Source organism: Astatotilapia calliptera, chromosome 6 (genome assembly GCF_964374335.1).
Source record: "Astatotilapia calliptera chromosome 6, fAstCal68.1, whole genome shotgun sequence".
Taxonomy (NCBI): domain Eukaryota; kingdom Metazoa; phylum Chordata; class Actinopteri; order Cichliformes; family Cichlidae; genus Astatotilapia; species Astatotilapia calliptera.
Genome location: NC_137427.1, coordinates 24,330,323 through 24,350,880, shown reverse-complemented (window position 1 = coordinate 24,350,880; position 20,558 = coordinate 24,330,323). Strand labels below are relative to the sequence as shown.

The 20,558-nt window shown below is 39.6% G+C and overlaps 1 protein-coding gene across 1 annotated transcript; it reads left to right on the top strand.

Moving 5' to 3' along the window:
- The first annotated feature begins 7,196 nt into the window (after positions 1–7,196).
- On the top strand, positions 7,197–15,385 carry LOC113024290 (hydroperoxide isomerase ALOXE3-like). Its single transcript, XM_080302967.1, has 14 exons — positions 7,197–7,750; positions 7,984–8,188; positions 8,331–8,412; positions 8,638–8,760; positions 8,851–8,954; positions 9,378–9,544; positions 9,675–9,818; positions 10,108–10,311; positions 10,495–10,581; positions 10,687–10,856; positions 13,222–13,343; positions 13,548–13,648; positions 14,304–14,474; positions 14,647–15,385. The coding sequence occupies exons 1-14, from the start codon at positions 7,598–7,600 to the stop codon at positions 14,824–14,826; spliced, it is 2,013 nt and encodes a 670-aa protein (XP_080159093.1). The 5' UTR covers positions 7,197–7,597; the 3' UTR covers positions 14,827–15,385.
- The last annotated feature ends 5,173 nt before the right edge of the window (positions 15,386–20,558 follow it).

The following is a 20,558-nucleotide window of genomic DNA, read 5'->3' as shown; positions in this document are numbered from 1 at the left end:
GATTTTTGTTAAAGTCTGTCTTAAAGAAGTCTCAGCCTCTGAGCTTTTTTGGCTTAAAAAAAATTGAGAGAACTCCTGCATTTCTACCATACAGACATTTATTTATTTTTAGAAATATGTCTCTCTTCTGTCTTATATGCATGTGTATGTTTGAGGGCATGTTCTGTTTACCTCAGAGTTGATCAATCTGTGTTTGTCTGTCTCCCTGTAAAATGCTCACCTGCCAAAGCTCTACTAATTAACTCACCTGTTCCTCATCTGGTTATCAAGCTGGCTTCTTAAGGCTAAAGTAAATACTCAGCCATCATTAGATTGTGCTCTGCCCTTTGGCCCTTAGTTTATTTTTTGGAGCTAAACTCTGTGTCTGTGAAGACCTCTCACTGTATTTGGATTTCCTTCGAGTTTTTGTGACAGTGTGTGTGTATGACCACAGATGGAATTCATAGCATTACAGACACGTTTTTCTCGTTTCTCACATCCTGTAAATCCTATGTTAATCTTTTCCCGCTCTACAGTGGCTGTTGTTTAATGTTGGCCATCCTACACTTCTGGTTTCCGTTGTAGAAATTATTTTCTAGTTTTTTTTATTGGGGGGGGGGGGGGTTGTATGGTATCTTGTCAGCTCTCATTACTATAATATGACTTTGCATTATACAGAGCGTCATTTAACACCATCCACCCATTCGCTTCCGCTTATCCTTTTTCTTAGGGTTGCGGGGGCTGCTGGAGCCTATCCCAGCTGCCAAAGGGCGAGAGGCAGGGTACACTCTGCACGGGTTGCCAGGGCTAACACACAGAGACAGACAACCATTCGCACTCACATTCACTCCCACATTCACTGGTGACAATAGTTATGGGTCTTGTTATGTTATTCAGCGGTGTTGAGTTGTTTGGACTTTTTTTAGTAAATATCTAGTAAATCTCTAATTCTTGGTTTTTCTTGGCTTTATATTCATGTTCCCTTAGTGCTAACTTAGTGCGCTAGTTCTGTTCTCAGTCCTTAGTCTTGTATATTATATTTTTTCCTAGATTTATGGGTCAAGTCTCGACCAGTGATTTTCTCCTTCCTGTTTTATTTTGGCTTCCAGTGTCTGGACCGTCGGCTCTTTTCCTGGAAACAATGCTCAACTTTAAGTTCAACCTTCATCTACCCTGTCCTACATTTGGGTTCTCAATCTTTCACCATTCATCATAGCTGAATCTGATAACTGTGACCATTTTCATACTGTGAAGTCATTGTCATATTAAAACTCTTTGTTGTATCTGCTGAAGGCACCCATCAAAAGATGGGTGCACTGCAGTTGTAAAGGAAACGACATAGCCAGAAACAATATTCAAGTAACTTGTGGCTACAAGGCTCAGTTGGTACTAAGTTGGGCCCAAAATGTTACAACACCACCAGGCTAAATTGCTGAATAAAAAAAAAAAAAAAAAAAAAAAAGCATTTATACAGTATTTTCACCGTCGCTGCCTTCCGCACGGCTGGCCTCCAGACCTGCTCTGTTATGAGCTATTGAGCCATCGACCCCCAGGGCGACCCCCTGAACTGTGTTTGAACTGTTTTTGTGAGCTCTGATTTTGTTTCAAGTCCTGGGCACCCCACCACCCACCTGGGTTTCTGTCAAGGTACTGGGAGTGATCCAGTGTTTTGTGTTTGACTCCCTGAGTCACTCTGTATTACCTCCGTGCATCTTCCCATGTTGCACTCTGTTTTACCTCCATGTGTCATCCTGCATATCATTCTGCGAGTCATGGTTTCAAGTTTGTGTAGTTTTCCTAGTTTATTTATCTTATGTCTGTGAAGGTTCTCAGTCATCCAGGTCATCGTAGTCAAAAGAAGCTTGCAAAGAAAAGCGTCTGGACTTCTTTAAGTTACATACGGGCGATCGTGGCTCAAGAGTTGGGAGTTCGCCTTGTAATCGGAAGGTTGCCGGTTCGAGCCCCGCCTTGGACAGTCTCGATCGTTGTGTCCTTGGGCAAGACACTTCACCCGTTGCCTACTGGTGGTGGTCAGAGGGCCCGGTGGCGCCAGTGTCCGGCAGCCTCGCCTCTGTCAGTGCGCCCCAGGATGGCTGTGGCTACAATGTAGCTTGCCATCACCAGTGTGTGAATGGGTGGATGACTGGATATGTAAAGCGCTTTGGGGTCCTTAGGGACTAGTAAAGCGCTATATAAATACAGGCCATTTACTTGAAGACGTTTCTTTGCAAGCTCCTTTGACTTTATTTATCTTAGTTTCTATCCTCGCCACCTCTGTTTCTGTCTGAATTATCACATCATATAAATAAAGCTCACTCATCACATCTACGTCAATGCCTGCTTTTGGGTCCTTTTCCCTTTAGCCCCACACAACTGCCGCCGCAGCCATAACACTTAAGACTCAATGTTTCATTTACAGGAGAGATGTTTTAGCATAATTACAGCAATAAGCTAGAAAGAGTAAAATAATGAAAATTGCACAATATTTACAAAAATCAGTTAAAAGAGCTGTAAATCCTTCTGCAGGGTAAGGGGAAAGCCCTCTTTCTAAACTCTGTACGAACTGTTTACAACGAATGTCATGAAGTCATGGAGACCACAGCATGACTAAACATGTAATCTGATAAGAGGTGAGTAAACCATATTTTTATAGATAAAATACCAGTGAACCATCCTGTGTAGTTAAAGACAAGTCAGCTAGAGAATATAAAGTACAACAGTGTCTTGAAGGTTTTGCTGTGAGTTATAAATTTTAAAGCTCTGTGATAAGCAGAGTCCAACTGATAGAGAGAATGAGCAGGGTCATACATGCAATTCATTCATTCAATCATGTGGCCTCCTTTTTACCCCTCCTGGAGCATTGTAAAAAGGAGGTTAATGCAAGTTCCAAGTATACCGTATTTACAAGAACCTTATTTTCTTTTTTGCTCTGAGACTCTTTGAAGACATCCCTCATCTAGGCAGGTTCAGTCAGGTACAGCAGGAGCTTAAGCAGCAACAGGAAGAGAGCTCAGAGCACGCACACATTTGAGCTTTATAGGCCCCTGAAACTAACATGCAAATGCCCTCCAGCTACAGCTGAATCTGCTAATATTATGCATACTTAAGGTTTAAATGAAACATTACAATAATTGTTGGCTGGATTAGGGTTAACTAATTATAATTCAAGACATTGCAGAGTATATTGTGTATATATAATGTTTTAAATTCTGCAGCCTGGCAAATTAAATGAAAGCGATCGTCTCACACTTGTAAAAAAGTAGAAAGAACATTTTCTTGTATCAAGTACTTGATCTTAGCAATAACGTACACATTCACTGAGCCAATGTTGTATCTACTCTGTTACAATATTCTGAACTTCCAGACAGAAAGGGAGCACATTCCTGTGTGACTAAAGCAAACCACCAATTACAAGAAGCTAAGTAAGTAAGTAAGTAAGTAAGTAAAATTTATTTATATAGCACATTTCACAGATAAAAATCACAAAGTGCTTTACAGTAAGATCAGACATACAAGTTAAAATTAATTAAAAGCCTGTTTGTATAAAAATGTCTTCAGCTGCTTTTTAAAGGAGTCAGTAGAGTCTAGACAGCGTAAAGACAACGGCAGAGAGTTCCACAGCCTAGGTGCCAGTGCCTGAAAAGCCCGATCCCCACGTGTTTTAAATCTAGTACGTGGGACCACCAGTAGCCTCTGACCTGAAGACCTAAGTGCTCGGGATGAAGCATGAGGTTTCAACAGGTCAGAGATATACTGGGGAGCTTCACCGTGCAGAGCTCTAAAAGTTACAACTAAAATTTTAAAATGAACCCTAAAATTTACAGGCAACCAATGAAGAGAAGCCAAAACTGGAGTAATGTGTGACCTCTTGTTTGTACCAGTTAAAAGTTTTGCCGCTGCATTCTGTACAGACTGAAGGCGATCCAGAGCTGATTTGTTAAGACACGTAAAAAGACCGTTACAATAATCCAAACGAGAAGAGATAAAAGCATGAATAATCATCTCAAGTTCTGCCTTTGACACCAGTAGCCTGAGTTTAGAAATGTTTCTTAGATGATAAAAACAGTTCCGGACAAGTTGTTTAGAGTGTTTCTCAAGAGACATTGAACTGTCAAATATAACACCTAAGTTTCTGAGACTCGACTGAAATGAAGGGTCTAAAAAACTGATATGCTGCCTAATTTCTGAGAGCATGTGAGCATGCTCAGAGCTACACAGAGCTCCTGATGATAAACTAATGCTGATTGCTGTTTACCTGTCATGATCCTGGGTCTTAGGACCCAGTGTTTTGAGTTTTAGTTCATTTTGATGTTTATAGTATGTTTAGCTCATTAGGCCTCCTATGTTGATTTGCTTATTAGTTCCCCCTTGTGTTTCAATCCATGTTAAGTCTCCCCTGCCCTTCATGTCTCTCTGTGCCCCCTCTGTTCTGTTTATGGTGTGTCTTTGCATGTTTGAGTTTCTTGTTTTCTGTCACCCTGCATTGTGCATTATGTTCTCATGGTTTACTAAAAGACCTCAACACAGAGTTATGAGTCAGAATGTTTCGAAGACTTTTCCATGCTGTACTTATTTCTTTCAACTGATGAGTAAGCTAAATGAATTAAGTGAAACCAAATTCACCGGAACTCATCACAACAATCAACAATAGTTTTTTTTTTGGGTAGACTCAATATGCAGCACTGGTGCACTGACACTGCATTTATATAGACTGAAGCAAAATTCAATAATGCCAACAATGGGAATTGTGAGCTACAGATCCTGAGCTACAGGGGAAAACAGTTTGTAACTCATTCAGAGCACGCAGGATTCCTCTGCAGAGAAGAGACAATGATAAGGCAAATGTATTATCTGTATTATTTTTGGGGTCTTTTCCTTACAATATAAAGTGCCTCGATGCAACTGCTGTTGTGATGTGGTTCTATATAAGTAGAATTGAATTGTATTGAATGCATGATAGCTGATTATTCTGTAAATAGTTTTAAATAGTTGTACAAAAAAACCCCAACAACACCTGAGGCATTGGCTGAGGCATTTTTATGTAAAGTTGGAAATAACTTTTAAAAATGTGTGCAAAAACAAGGTATTTGACATTGCGAAAGAGCTAGTGTCAATAATATGGTGGCTCCCTGCAGAAGTTCAATGGGGACAATGGCATTTCCTTTTCAAGTTGTCGAACCCAACTGACGACTTTCTTTTTGTAGTTGTTTGTGGGATCTCTCCTTAGGGCTTCATGGGTATTATTGTCACTGAGGAGTGTAGTAATCTTGGTATAATAAGAACAAAAGTGCACCTTGCCATCGTCATGTGCAAGAAATCACCACTGACCTAAATATTTTTTTAACCTGTATTTAAACAGGTTATCCTATTAACACTCATTGTTTGTTTACTAGAGAAACCTTTTTCAGATAGTCAAAGGAGCTTGCAAAGAAAAGCGTCTGGACTTCTTTAAGTTGCTTGAAGACGTTTCACCTCTCATCCGAGAAGCTTCTTCAGTTCTAAGGTCAAATGGTGGGGAGTCCCAGATTTAAACCTAGTGGGAGTTTCCCCCCACAGAGGGACATTCCTCGCTGCACTGTACAGGAATGCCCAGACCTCTACATTGGAGAGACAAGCGCATGGCAAAACCTCCACAGGACAAAACTCAGCAGTCCATCTGCATCTTAAGGATAAAGGACACTCCTTCAAGGATGCCAATGTTCACATTTTGGACAGAGAGGACAGATGGTTTGAAAGAGGAGTGAAAGAAGCCATCTATGTCCACTGTGAGCGACCATCTTTGAACAGAGGCGGGGGTTTACGACACCAGCTGTCTGCCATCTATAATCCAGTTTTGAGTTCCCTCCCCAGATGCCTTAATGCCCACTCACATCCTGGGCCATCTGACCTCAGGAATTCGCATGATGAGGTGGGGCCAGGTTTCACAAAGAGTTCACCCGAAACCCTGGCTGATTGGGACCCACGCCCAGTTTCACACCTTTGCTCAGGCGATTAGAGGATCATCAGGGGGTCCTTTTGTCCCTCTGTGGGGGGATACTCCCACTAGGTTTATATCTGGGACTCTCCACCATTTGACCTTAGAACTGAAGAAGCTTCTCGGATGAGAGGTGAAACGTCTTCAAGCAACTTAAAGAAGTCCAGACGCTTTTCTTTGCAAGCTCCTTTGACTACGATGACCTGGATGGCTGAGAACCTTCACAGACACTTTTTCAGATAGGCATAATAAAATTCAAGCAATAAAGTAGAAGCAATAAAAAAGAAACATCAGAATCAGAACAACAGAATCAAATAGCGAAAACTGTCCGTTTATAAAATTATAAAAATGATATTAAAATCAAGAACAAGTTCCCATTGAGGAATTCACAAAATCGCTTACACATCTTTTAAACTCTGCAAACAAAATCAAGTGAAAGAGCTGCAAATCCTTCTGTATGAACTGACGGAATTGTGAGTGTAAAAAAAATTTGAGACCACAGACTATAACTGAATATGTAATCTGACAACAACTGTATAAACCAGAAATAGATTTAAAGATAAAGTGGTATAAGTCAGCCATTAATTTATAGATACAATCCCAGTGAATAGTCATATAGAGTGAGGGAACATCCTTTGTGATTCCAATGAAGACAAATCAGCTAGAGATTGTAAAGTGCAGCGGTGTCTTAAAGGTTTACAGCCACTTCTAGATCCTAAATGCCCCACGATAAAGAGAGTCCAAGAGATAGAGAGAAGGAGCAGGGTTATTCATGCAAACTATATCACCATCGTCAAGGAGGAGTAAAGAGTTTTTTATGAGTTTCAATAGAAAAACCTTGAAAAGGTACAGTAGAGGGAAATACTGCCCATACTCTGCCATACTCTGTGTACTTGAACCACTATGACTTCTTTCCATTTAAAATGAGCCCGAGCTCATCAAAAGCTAATTGTAATTGTTGGAAAACCATGTTGGTGGTATGAGCACAAAAATAATTGTGTCATCTACATATAAATGATAAAATATATTTAGCTTTTGCCTTAACATTAATATCAAATAATGTAAGACAGATCACTCCATTAGTGACACTTTAAAAACTCAAAGAGAGACCGTTAAACTGTGCGCACTGCTTGCAGTCAGAAAGGTAATTAGTAAACCAGCCTTCATCTGAAAGGCCTAGTTCCAATAACCTCTAGGAAAATGACAAATCAGCAGTGTCAAGGGCTTTGACAGCTCAATAAAAAGAGTGGTGCAGTTTATAGTCAACATTTCACAGTGGCAGAGCTAATTTAACATGAACAAGATAACACTTCCTTCAGATTTTATTATTTGGATAACCTTATCTGGCATTTCATCACAATACATGATTGATGCAACTGACTGGACACTCCCACTAAACTGAGTAAATAAAAATAAATTGTAGGGGCAAGTTCTGACAGAACAGTTATTCTAAGAAACTTCCTCGTCTCATTTACAAAGGTAAGAGATATTTTCACAGGATTTCAGTCAGAAATTGTGGGTCAAAAAAGGCATTTAGATAATGTCTTCAAATTCTTTTAATTGTGATGTCACAATTTTAACTGCTTACATTTCCAAATCAGTGCTAAGAGTGATTATAATTCTCCCCCTACCAGGATTTGAAAAATGGTGCAGTATAAAGTGACCGTATTCACTGGTGATCGCCTTAATTCCACTACTCTCAACAATGTCTACATTAAGCTGGTGGGCACAGATGGGGAGAGTGATCGCAAGTGGCTCATGGGCTTGAAAGGGGCTTCATCCTTCGTCAGAGGAGCTGTAAGTCTGGGATGGCCACCTCCATGATTTTTTCAGGTTCCCTATATGACATTATACATGCAAACTTTTAGGGAAATAAGGGAATTATTAACTGTGATTTATGTAAAGTTGAAATCTATCACCATGAAGATGGTCAAAGCAAACAGTTCACTTCATGGACCACAGTAAATTATAAGAGGAATTGTATGCTCGAGTGTTACAGCTCAGCACAAACTGCTATGTCATTTCTTTAGGTATCAAAGTTTAAGGTGTCCTGCTCCACTTCCCTTGGAAATCTTGTGCTGATAGAGTTAGACAAACAGTCTCTCCCACTGTTCCCAGAAGATGATTGGTTTTGTGCCAAGGTGGAAGTGAAATCCCCTGAAGGAGACATCTACAGCTTTCCCGTCTACCGCTGGATTGCTGATAGCAAGGTGCACCGCTTCAGGGATGGAAAAGGTTTGGGAAACTGTGCTCATCTTAAATCTTGTTCAAACCATTGCAGATGTAAAACAAAGTTTGTAATGAGGCTGAAGCAGTTTCCTAATACAGTATATACCATATTTACAAGAACAACTTGAAACCATTTTTTCTTAATTAGCTCTGAGAGTCTTTGAAGACAACCATCATCTTGGCAGGTACAGTTGGCAGCAAGAGATTCAGCAGCGAGAGGAAGACTATCGGTGAGAATTCAGAGCTTATACATATTTTGGCCTTACAGCTCCTGAAACTAGAATACAAATGCTGTCCAGTTATAGCTGAATATCCTAATACTAATGATATTTAACCTTAAAATTAAGCATTACAATATATTGTTTGTCTGCTGGGATTAATTTAAAAATGCATTGTAAACTATATTATTCATATATTATGTTTTGTGAATTGAAACTGCAATTTCTTTTTCTCAGCTGGGATGCATATGCAGAGGGAATACCTCACTCCTTGAAGGCACAAAACCCAATTTTTCTGCCATCAGAGGTTCAGTTCTCCTTCACCAAAACTACAGAGTTTGTCTACACTGCTTCCACAGGGTGAAGTTCTTTTTTTTCTCTTTACCTATCAAAACTATAACTATGTTAAATATAATAAAGAAATAAGATGAATGTGCTCTTCTGTTTCAGACTGACTGAGCTGAAGCTGAAGGGACTGGATAACCGTAAGGAGAAGTGGGATAATATTGACAGCATCAATCGAGTGTTTTGCTGCAAAAAGACTGAAATATCAGGTAACTAACATCATAGTTGGAGTATCGAGTACTTGTACTTTGTGCATAATAATATGTACTTAACTGTTACCTTTGAAGTATTACTATATCAGTATACATAGTCGATTTTCCTGAATAATAAGAACATTATACAGTCTGTTCTGCAAAAACATATATATTATATATGTTTATAGCTATTGATTGATGTTTAAAACTGAGAATATAAAGTCTCATTTTATCTTATGACAGGTGATCTAACAAGTAGAATATGGTTTCAATATCTAATAAAGCTCACTAGAGAGAGCTTATGACTTTTTATACATTTCACATAATCAAGACTCTCAGACACTGAACTTCTGACACAAAGTTAGAAATGTAGCAAAATTTGTAGGCTAGTTTAAAAAAGGAACATATTCTTTTTCTTTTTCTTTTTTTTTTTTGCAGAATATGTTCAGGAACACTGGAAAGAAGATGCTTTCTTTGGCTACCAGTTTCTAAATGGTGTCAACCCCATTTTGATCCAGTGTTGTACAACCCTGCCCAGTAACTTCCCTGTCACTGATGACATGGTCTTTCCCCGCAGTCGTTGCGACCTTGCAGATGAAATGAAGGTGACTGTAGAAAGACACAAAAAAAGGAGAAAGAAATGTTTCTTAAATCAGCTACTTGGTCATTGCAATAAATGCACTTACACATTCACTGAATATACACACTGCTGAAATAACCTGAACTTTCAAACAGAAAGGGAACATATTCCTGTGTGACTACAAGCTTCTGGATGGAGTGAAAGCAAACACCATCAATGGGAAGAAGCAGTATTTGATGGCTCCTCTCGTCCTGCTCCACAAAGCTCCTGATAATAAACTAATGCCGATTGCTATTCAGGTAATTCAGTTCAGATGAGCTTTATTTACATAGCAAAATATATATATTTTCTATGGTAAATATGAGAGGAAAATCCCAATAATCAGGCAATTCTTTGTGAGCAAGCACTTTGGCAACTGGAAAGGAAAACTCCCTTTTTAACAGGAAGAAACCTCTGTCAGAAGCCACCTCCCACGACAAGTTGGGAGTGAGGGGAGAGGGAGAAGGACAAAAGACATGCTGTAGAAGAAAGACGGATATTAAAAATAACTAATAATTTGACTTATCACTTGACCCTGTCCTTGTATAGCTGAAGCAGACTCCATCAGATGACAATCCGATCTTTCTTCCTACTGATTCTGAGTACGACTGGTTGATCGCCAAGATTTTTGTAAGAAGTGCAGATTTCAATCACCATCAGCTCAATGCTCACCTTCTGCGCACGCACTTGCTGGCTGAGGTTTTTGCAGTGTCACTGCTGCGCAACGTGCCCATGGTGCATCCTCTGTACAAGGTAACTGACGTTTGCTGAAACTCAGTGTTTTGGTTTGTAAATAATTTTAAATAACGTTGAAAGCATTTGAGTTTATCAATGTGTCCACAAAGGACATTTGATTGTGCAACAGCGTATCTCAGCATAATAAATGCCAAAGTTTTGCCCCAATCTAGCACTAACAGAGTTCCCTCTTTCCCTCAGCTCCTCAAACTTCACACACGCTACACTCTGCAGATCAACTTCTTAGCTCGACGCCTTCTCATTTCTGAGATTGGCGCTTTCACTCAGGTATGCAAAGAACAGCACACTCACTAGACCTTTACCTAAATAACTGTTTCTTTTTCAGTGTCATGTACAACATTTGTCTCTAACTGTGAGCTACCCATTCTCTAGTTTGCATCATCAGGTGGAGAGGGCATGTTTACAATCCTGAAGAGGTCAGTGTCCTCAATGACCTACAGCTCCCTCTGTATGCCAGATGACATTGCTGAACGTGGCCTAGAAGCTGTGCCAAACTTCTACTACAGGGATGATGGCCTAAAGGTTTGGGATATCATCCACAGGTATGGTAGTTTTGCCCTCTTAATGACGCCACCAAGCTGCTGCAGTTCTGTTATAACAATAATATTTTATTATTTGTTAGTTTATTATTTTTATTTTATTTATGTCATTTTACAATTCTGTTTTCCATCCATCCATCGTCTTCCGCTTATCGGGGGCCGGGTCGCGGGGGCAGCATCCTAAGCAGAGAAGCCCAGACCTCCCTCTCCCCAGCTACCTCCTCCAGCTTGTCTGGGGGAACACCAAGGTGTTCCCAGGCCAGCCAAGATATATATAAAAACCCCATGACCGGGAACATTATTTTTTCAATTTGGTTTCCCAATAAAAGATCATTGAAAAAATGAACACAAAATTAACACACAAGAAAGAGATGAAAACAGGCGCTGTTGGAATGCTACTAAGCAAGTAACCCCAGTGGAAGGGTTACGTGACTAGGATGAGGGACCTATGGAATCTTCGATACCCAGCATCCAGATTGATGGCGAAACAACTTGGGGAATGTTTTCCAACATTCAGAAGATGGAACTGCTCAGACAGCTAGAGATTGACGAGGTACAACACAAATGCTACGGCAAGGGGAAGCTAGGATGACAGGTCAAGGGGGAGATATCATCACCTCCACCTGAGATTGGGTGGGGGCCCCAAGTGCGATGGAAGAAGGATCATTGAGCACGAGAGGAACTGACCTGAGAGATAAGATCATGGCAAAGCTGGAAACCTGGATCCTTCATGGCTGGTTACTAAGACTATGTGAAGTACCCTCAGAAGATCTACTAGATCAGGGGTGTCGAACCCCAGGCCTCAAGGGCCGGTGTCCTGCAGGTTTTATATGTGTCCTTGATCCATCACAGCTGATTTAAATGGATAAATTACCTCCTCAAAATGTCTTGAAGTTCTCCAGAGGTCTGGTTATGAACTAATCATTCGATTCACATGCGTGATATCTAAAACCTGTAGGACACCTGCCCTCGAGGCCTGGAGTTTGACACCCGTATACTAGATGATGTGAATGCTGCACTATGGACAAGACTGAGACTAACCAGCTGATCTACACCACGGCAACAGTGATCAGTGAGATACTTCGCTACAAGTTCAACAGCCACAAGGAGCAGTGCCCTACATGGAGAAGGAGAATAGAGGCCAAGATAAGGGTAGCACGGAGGGAGGTTAGCCAACTATCGGAGCTGCAGAAAGGTGCAATGAAAAAGGTGCTACGGCCAAGCAAAGACTCATAGCCTTGGCAAACTTGAAGAGGTACACCAAAGAGATAGAAAGCAGGAGAATAAACCAGCTGTTCTCCACAGAACCAGCCATGGTGTACTCTTAATGGCAGGGGAACAATATGAGAATAGCAGCACCAAGGCTGGAAACAGAGCAATAGTGGAAGAGCATATGGGAGAAGAACCCAACCCATGGCATCAATGCTCAGTGGCTAGTGGATCTCAGAGCAGACCACAACAATCTCCGTGAATAGAGTCATTCAAGAAAGGGTCTCCAGTATGAAGAGTTGGACAGCACCAGGCCCTGACTTGATTCACGCCTACTGGCTGAAGAAGCTGACTGCAGTCCACGAGTGTCTGACAGCACAAATGAACCAGCTTCTAGTCGATGAGAGACACTGAAAATGGAAATACCAGAAGAGCAAAACACCAGCTACTGGTAGACAGAGCAGTCGCTTAAAACTGCAAAACTAGGCTGACTAACCTGTGCACTGCCTGGATTGGTTACAAAAGGCCTATGACTCAATGCCCCACACCACTTCCTGTGGGGCATTCCTCTATCTGCTGGTGGAATGTACCACAGGCAGATAGAGGAAGTGGCTGACATCCAGAAATCCTACCAGTGACTGGACAAAGCTGGAGTGAAAGACAACACAGAGACACTAATCTTGGCAGCACAGGAACAAGCTCCATAGAGGCTGGGGTCTATCACATCAGGCAAGACCCCAGTTGCATGCTGTGTAAAAATGCCCCTGAGATAATCCAGCACATAAGAGTAGACTGCAAGATGCTAGCAGGCAGGGGCATGGAGCGCCATAATCAAGTGGCCGGTGCGGAGTATGGCCTGGAAGTCCCGAGGTCAAAATAGGAGGCGCCGCGTAGGATGGTTGAGTGATCAAGCTAAGCAAGTACCACAGGAAGTTCTGTGGTTCCTGTAGGCACTCAGATGAGACATTAGTATATTAAGTTCAGCTTTAAGTACAGACTAATGTTAAACATTGTTCAATTTTTTAAATTAAAGTTTCTCAGAAGGTGTTAGTACTTCTCTTAAAATGAAAGGTGTGTCTAATACTTACAGATATCTACCATCCCTAAGTAAAATGAATGAAATAAATAATGAAAGCATATTTCATCCAATTTCTCAAAGGTTTGTGCAGGGAATGCTCGGCTACTACTACAAGAGTGACAGTGAAGTCCAGCAGGACTCTGAACTTCAGAAGTGGATTTTGGACATTTTTGAACATGGTTTCTTTTCTCAAGCAGAAACAGGTTGGCTTCAAAGAAATGTTCAGTTCTTATTATGATAAAGTTGATTGATCCTTAGTACTGAGATGTTACATCACTGATGATGTGTCCAGGGGCACCAGAGGGTGTATCATAAACAGTATATATAATTATAATCCAAACATAAATCCAATTTTTGTTTGTTCACCTCAATGCAATTGATGCTGGGGGGGGTTTTCTGCTCAACAGGAATTCCTCAGACATTTACTTGTGTGACTGAGTTGGTCAAGTTTGTCACCATGGTGATCTTCACTTGCTCAGCCCAGCATGCAGCCGTGAACTCTGGACAGGTGAGTCCTTGTATAAACAGTTTCACTTTTTTTTTTTTTAAACAACAGTGCATGAACATCTGAGAACCTAGGAGACCTTTGGGAGAGCAATGATGATCCATCTCATTTAGGATTCTAGCTGCTCAACAGTCCTGGGTCTTTATCCTGTTCTTCATTTCATGATGTATCAAATGTTTTCAACTGGTGAATGGTCTAGTCTGCAGCAAGGCAAGTTCAGCATCCAGACTCTTCCATAATGAAACTATGATGTGATAGATGCAATATGGGGTTCAGCACTGTCTTGCTGAAATATGTAAGTCCTTCTCTGAAAAAGATGTCATCTGGATGAGAGCATGTGTTGCTCTAAAACCAAACTGTATTTATGTATATTTACATCTGAGAAACTCTGGCTCTCTAACATACTCTGTTTATACCCAGTCATGGTACTGACAAGCTGCAGTTGTTGAGGCATTTCTTCCAAAATCAGTGAAGTTAAACTAAACTGGTCATGCAAAGAGAAAATGTGAATAATTATATAAATAGTACCATAAAACTACAGGTACTATATCACCAATATAAAAAAAAGAAAGAAAGAAGGAATTATACATTAAACGCCATTATTACACCATCATTTTACTTTTTAATCAGTTATCTTTTACTTCTTGATCAAATGCAGTATGACTATGGTGGCTGGATGCCCAACACTCCCATCTCCCTGCAACTCCCGCCACCGACCACAAAGGGGACGACAAGCGAGGCCACAATGTTGGCGACCTTCCCTGACGTCAATGTAACAGTTCAGGGCATGGCCACCATGTGGTTACTCAGCAAGCAGTCCAGTGACTTTGTAAGCAGCAAAGATTTCATTAAGAATGACAGGAATTATGTCTGAATTTAATTTTTGTAAACACATTACAACTGTATACAATCATTCCAAGAGCCTATTTTGAATAAAAACAAATAATTGTTTTAATTGAATTTTGTTGAAGAAAACTTAAATGTATCATTGTTCTCATCAGGTCCCTCTTGGCCAGTACCCGGAGGAGCATTTCATTGAGGAAATTCCTCGCAAAATACTAAAGGACTTTCAGATGGAGCTTGAAGATTTAAGTTTAGTTATTAAAGCCAGAAACAAGCGTTTAGAAGTGCCATACACCTACATGGATCCGGCAGAGTTAGAAAACAGTGTGGCCATTTGAATATTAGAAGACTCAGCTGTGAGACAAAATTCAGTTCCCTCTTCAAACAACAGCAGGGAAAGACCTCTAAGTTCTGACTTTTACTGATGAAATAGAACAAAGAACTTACTACTTATAATCACTATATACTAAACTGTAATTTTTTTCATCTGTGTTAAAATGTGATTCTTTTTTTGCATTACAATCTTGAATCATCTGATTTGAAATGAAAAATGTTTGATTTTTGGGGGTGTCTGTTTTGAGACAGTTGATCTCCTGATCATGATGTATTTTCTTCTTAGAAAACATTTACTGCATTTCATTGTTTATATTTTCATTATTTTAATGTTTCAATTTTCTTGAGCTAAACCCAAACAGCTTTTTGATGAGTTAGACAACATGAACACCCTAAACTTCGCCTGAGACTGCTACTTCATCTCGCCCACCAATGTGCACTTGGTTTCTTTGTTTCTTTGCTGAAACCTGATTGTATTTTAGCATCATATTCTAAATTATCAGTTCTCTAAAGCCTCATTTAATGCATGGCACAGATTAAACACACATGGCTCACAGACATTAACAAGATGGGTCTGCATTATCCACATTAGCCTGCTTATACTGTTGACATGTGTAGCATATTTATTTAACACTGCAAAATAGAGTGATGTTTACATAGGCCACTGTATTTTGTGTAGATACCATCTCAGTGGCAAAAATGTGATTATATTCAATTCAGTTCAATTTATATAGCACCAAATCTCAACAACAGTCATCTCAATTCAGAATGTGATAATATCAATTTCCTTTACACTCACTGGGCACATTATTAGGTACACCTTGCTAGCACAAAGCTAGAACAAAGTGTTGGAAATATTCTTCAGTTGCTGCAGATTTGTCAGCTACACATCCATGATGTGAATCAAAGCTTATCTACTGGGTTGAGATCTTATGACTTTGACCATTTAAGTACAGCTCATTGTCATCTCAAGAAACCTGTTTGAGATGAAGTGAGTTTTGTGATATGAAACATTATCCTACTGCCCACATAGCAGACAGGTCTGGCCGGGATCTGGTGTCAAATCAGCACTGCTGGCTGACTTCTGATGGAAGCAGCCATCAGAAGATGGGTACACTGTGATAATTAAGGGACTGACATGGTCTGCAACAATACTCAGGTAGGTCGCTGTGTTTAAACAAGGCTCAATTGGTACCAAGGAGCAGACCAACGTCTGACAAGAAAATATCCTCCCATACCATTATAGTCACTGATACAAAGCTGTATGGATCTATGCTTTTATGTTGTTTGCACCATCTAAATACTGGAGCAGAGAAACCAAAACCAGGCAGTGTTTTTCCAATCTCCTATTGTCCAGTTGAGTGAGCTCATGTCAAATATGGCCCCATTTTCCTGTCTTGACAGGAATGACACCTGGTGTGGCCTATCTGCTTCAAGATTAGACATGACTCATTACAAGTGTTGCTTGTAATGAGTCCTAACTCGAATTATTTGTAGTAGTCTGGCATTTTCCCTCTGATTTCTAATACTCTGCCTGGCACCAACAACCATGCCAAGTCTAAAGTTTAAGGCTACGTCCACACGTACACGGGTATTTTGAAAACTGAGATTTTCCGTTTTCGTTTTAAAAAATAATCCCGTCCACACGTAAACGCAGAAATGAAGGAAAACGCTGCTAGGAACATGCCAAAGCAACAGGTGGCGATATATTCCTAACCATGTAGAAATGTTGGCCAATCAGAAGTCTAGAAGCCTCGGTGGGAAATAGTAAACAAGGATGGGGCATAGAAGCAGAACCGAGTCGTATGTGTGGAGGGACAGTAACTGTGTGTGTATATGTAAGCATTTAAACACTGCAGAGAGTACAATTAACAGTAATAGTATTGTAGAAATTCATTTCACCGAAACAATAACGTGGCACACAGTGTGACGTCAAAAAAGGCGCACACCTTTGACGCTGCGTTTTCTCTGTTTTTCTCGTCCACACGTCAACGCAAAAACTGAGTTTTCAAAAATCTCCACCCTGGCCGGAGTTTTTAAAAATCTCAGTTTTCAGTGACCGAAAACGCCGTTTACGTGTGGACGAAAAGTGCAAACGCATAGAAAAATCTGCGTTTTCAAAAATACCCGGGTACGTGTGGACGTAGCCTAAATCAGCTTTCTTCCCCTTTCTGATGCTTGGTTTGAACTTCAGGTTGCAGGTTGTTTTTGAGTTGTTGCCAAATGTTGTTTTTTTTATTTATTTATTTATGTTAAAGAGAAGCTGAACAGTTGCACACAACAAAGTGGCTGGTCAGTGTATACAGTAGTTTACCTACGAGAAGCAGTTATAATAATAAAATGTTTTTTAAAAAAAATAAGAATCTTGGGACTAAATTCTTAATTTCTTGTTTTGTTCTTAAAAATCTGTCATATCTTTTCTCAGAATAAGGTTTTTGAATGATATTTATTATTAAATTAATACCTTTATTCATTTAATAATGAATAAAGGTATTCATTAATCAATGCATAAATGAATAGATGCCCTCTGAGTTCTGTGTAATATATGCAAGATCTGTTTTGCTAAATAAGAGACTAAAATTGCTCTGTTCACCTGTGGTCTGTGCAGCAAAATCTAAACCTGAAGCACCACTTTGGGGGGGAAGGAAATTGTCTTCATTCTAACAGAAGAGTATTTGCAATTTGTAACTGTGCTGAAGTTTCAACAGTCTGTGGAGACTCTCACTTCCTCTGTCTGTTTGTAGGATGCAACATTTTATGCTGCCATATCTCTTCTGGAAAGCAGAAATTTCCCTGAAATTTGCGGTTCCTGCAAGGAGACATCTGGAACTTCCCCATGTCGCACAGTGATAAACTTGTTCAGATTCCAAACTGGACAGCGGGTTTGTGTACTTGAACGTGACTATTACCGTGTATTGTACTGTTTGTTCAGCACCTCAGTATGCGCAGTATTTAGAATCTGAATAACTCAGAAGCATAACATTTCAATGGCTGTCACTATTATAGATTTTGCTGTCTATGTTGGGCACAGCCCGGTAGTGGTGTTGCTCTTGCAAAAAAGAGAGATATTTTTATGATACCAATTTTATTGCTTTTCGAGGTTGCTGCTGACCATGTAGTCATAATACTCCTGAACTCACCTAATCACACATTTAGTGCTGAATGAACTTAATTTGTCCTTGACTGCTTGCAGGCCTCCTCAACTTCTAAGTGGATTTTAATTCTCATTTGTTTTTGCAATCCAGCTAACGAGTGACAAAACTTGTTACTTTCTGCAATTCACACATTGGTAAATGACTAATGGACTGTTTCTTACATGGCACTTTGTTACTCAATTTGAGCACTCATAGCACTTTAGAGCATACCTCATTCATCTAGTCACTCAGATTCATACAAGCACTTTCTTTCTTTGCCTAAGTAAATGGTAAGTGCTAAATGGATTGATTCTTATATAGCGCTTTTCTACTCAAAGCACTCAAAGCGCTTTACTCAGCATTCACCCAATCACACAAACACTTTCTTCTGTGCTTTTAAGTTCTCACTAACTAACTAACTACTACTCATTCATACTCCTGGATGCATCAGAGAGCAACTTAGGGTTAGTATCTTGCCCAACATGCAGACTGGGGGAGCCTGCTCTACCTCCTGAGCTACCGCCAGCATAAGCGGTTTCTAGCTAGCATTCACACACCTTCACACTCTGATGAATGCATTAAAAAGCAACTTATTGTTCAGTATCTTACCCAAGAATACTGGCTGCTCTGGCTCCTGAGCTACAGTTAACCTACTACATTCCTGACGTTCTGATCCATAGTTTAGTTTACCTAAAGTTTAGGGAAACTTTATTTTAGGTAAACTAAAGTTTAGGTAAACTAGTTTAGTTTTTTTTCTGCAACTAATGGAAGCTATTTTGACAAGTTGTTATTCTGTTGTACAGTGTAATAAACACTTCATTGGCACATTTAGAATATTAGAAGATTATATTTTATATAAATAACCATCTGATATTTTAGTGTACAAAAGTAACTTTGCTCACTTCAGCAAAGCACAACAGAGAACTACACTGATCATTATAAACTCTTTTCTGTGCTCCTCTTGAAATAAATTAGCCAAACTGGCATTTATAAACTCAGCAGGGATAGCACTTCAGGCAAAATCCCAAATTAGAAAAGATGCCCCCCTTCCAAATGTTGGAAAGTGAAATATAACATTTCTTGTTAACTAAGGAGAAAATCCTGCCTTTTTTTCTTCTTTGTTTTAAAGGGAGCATCAGAATTCTGTTATGATGTTGGAAGGATTCAGAGTGTAGTGTATCTATATAAATATACATTAAACCTTTTAATGGTCAACATAATCACCACATTGTTATAGTTCGAAAAAAAAAAACCGGTGGCTTCGTGACTCTCGTGCTTTGCATTATAATCATTGTGTGCTTTAATCTTAAGGCAAATATTAAAACGTAATGATTTTTTTTATTGTTATCATATAAGTTTGCTGGCAATTAAACATGAGACAAAATCAATGAAAATTTTTAATTAGGAGATTTTAAAATGAGCTGTTTAGATTTGTGGATTTAATGTCAGAGACGTAACACTAACCAGTTCTACACATCAGAAATCTCCAAGACCGTTGAATCATGCAGGTCATGAAATGACTTTATACTTCATACTTTAAAGCGAGTCTGCTCTTGCTATTGATTTCAACCTAATTTCTAACCTTTTACTGGAATTGAGAGAATAGCAATTCCGTGAATACGAGTCACTTCATACCTGTTCTGCATGACTAGCAGAGGCAGGTTTTGTAATCCTATTCTCACACTTAGTTTCACCATCTAAAACACAAATTCAGTGAAAGCCACAATCAAACAAACACCTTTTCACTGTAACCTTACACTGTAGCAGGAAGTGGTACCCGAATCAGTGTATTTTTAATCCTTTGGTCTAATGTTTAGGTTGTCTCAGGGTGGTTGTTGAACCAATTTAGTGTTGTTACTGCACTGAAGTGCCTTTTAACTGAGTATGTGCCAATAGTTACTACAGAAAACTAGAGTGATAAGTATTAGTAGGAACGTTTTGGTTTTACCTGAGGATTATGCACTTGCAGACACATTTAAAATCCTTTTCTCTTTAACTCTACTGATATTTAACACAAAAACTATTGTGCTGCACACATTACAGCAAAGTGAGTGTTGACTGATGATTGTGCAAACATATTTTTTCTCGTGGAAGGAAACTCCGCCCTTCATTCCAGTTTGCTGCACATGAATACGTTTTCCACTTTTGTATCCCCCATAGATGGACCAACAACTTGAAGCCCACCAAACTCCTGAAATCAGTGAACAAATATCACCACACCATTTAAACTTTTTTTTTTTACATAATATAATTATTAACGGAGGCAAAACAACTTAACTGTATTTACCACTACCCACTTTGATTTCATGACCATGCTCACAGAGCCATTGTTTAGTTATTATTCTGGCTCATTAACAAAAATAACAGATTTTTATTTTCCTATAAACAGTCCAACAAGGATACAATTCTATGTAGAGGCACATTACACTGGTGGTTACGGTGGCCCTGAGAGGCCAAACGGACTGCAACTAAAGAAAACACCAGCAATATGAAAACCGCTGCAAAAGCACACAAAACACAACGGAAATGGAAAAAAAATAAAATAGAAATAGGAAAAAACTGATTTCCAAAAGCACAAGAGAAGTGTTTCGGGGGAGACAATA

Bases quoted from the DNA above. Each gene is read 5' to 3' on its own strand.
- LOC113024290 (XM_080302967.1), top strand. From the start codon at position 7,598: ATGGTGCAGTATAAAGTGACCGTATTCACTGGTGATCGCCTTAATTCC. The intron at 9,819-10,107 runs GTAATTCAGTTC...GTCCTTGTATAG, and splicing joins TAATGCCGATTGCTATTCAG to CTGAAGCAGACTCCATCAGA. The intron at 10,857-13,221 runs GTATGGTAGTTT...AATTTCTCAAAG, and splicing joins GTTTGGGATATCATCCACAG to GTTTGTGCAGGGAATGCTCG.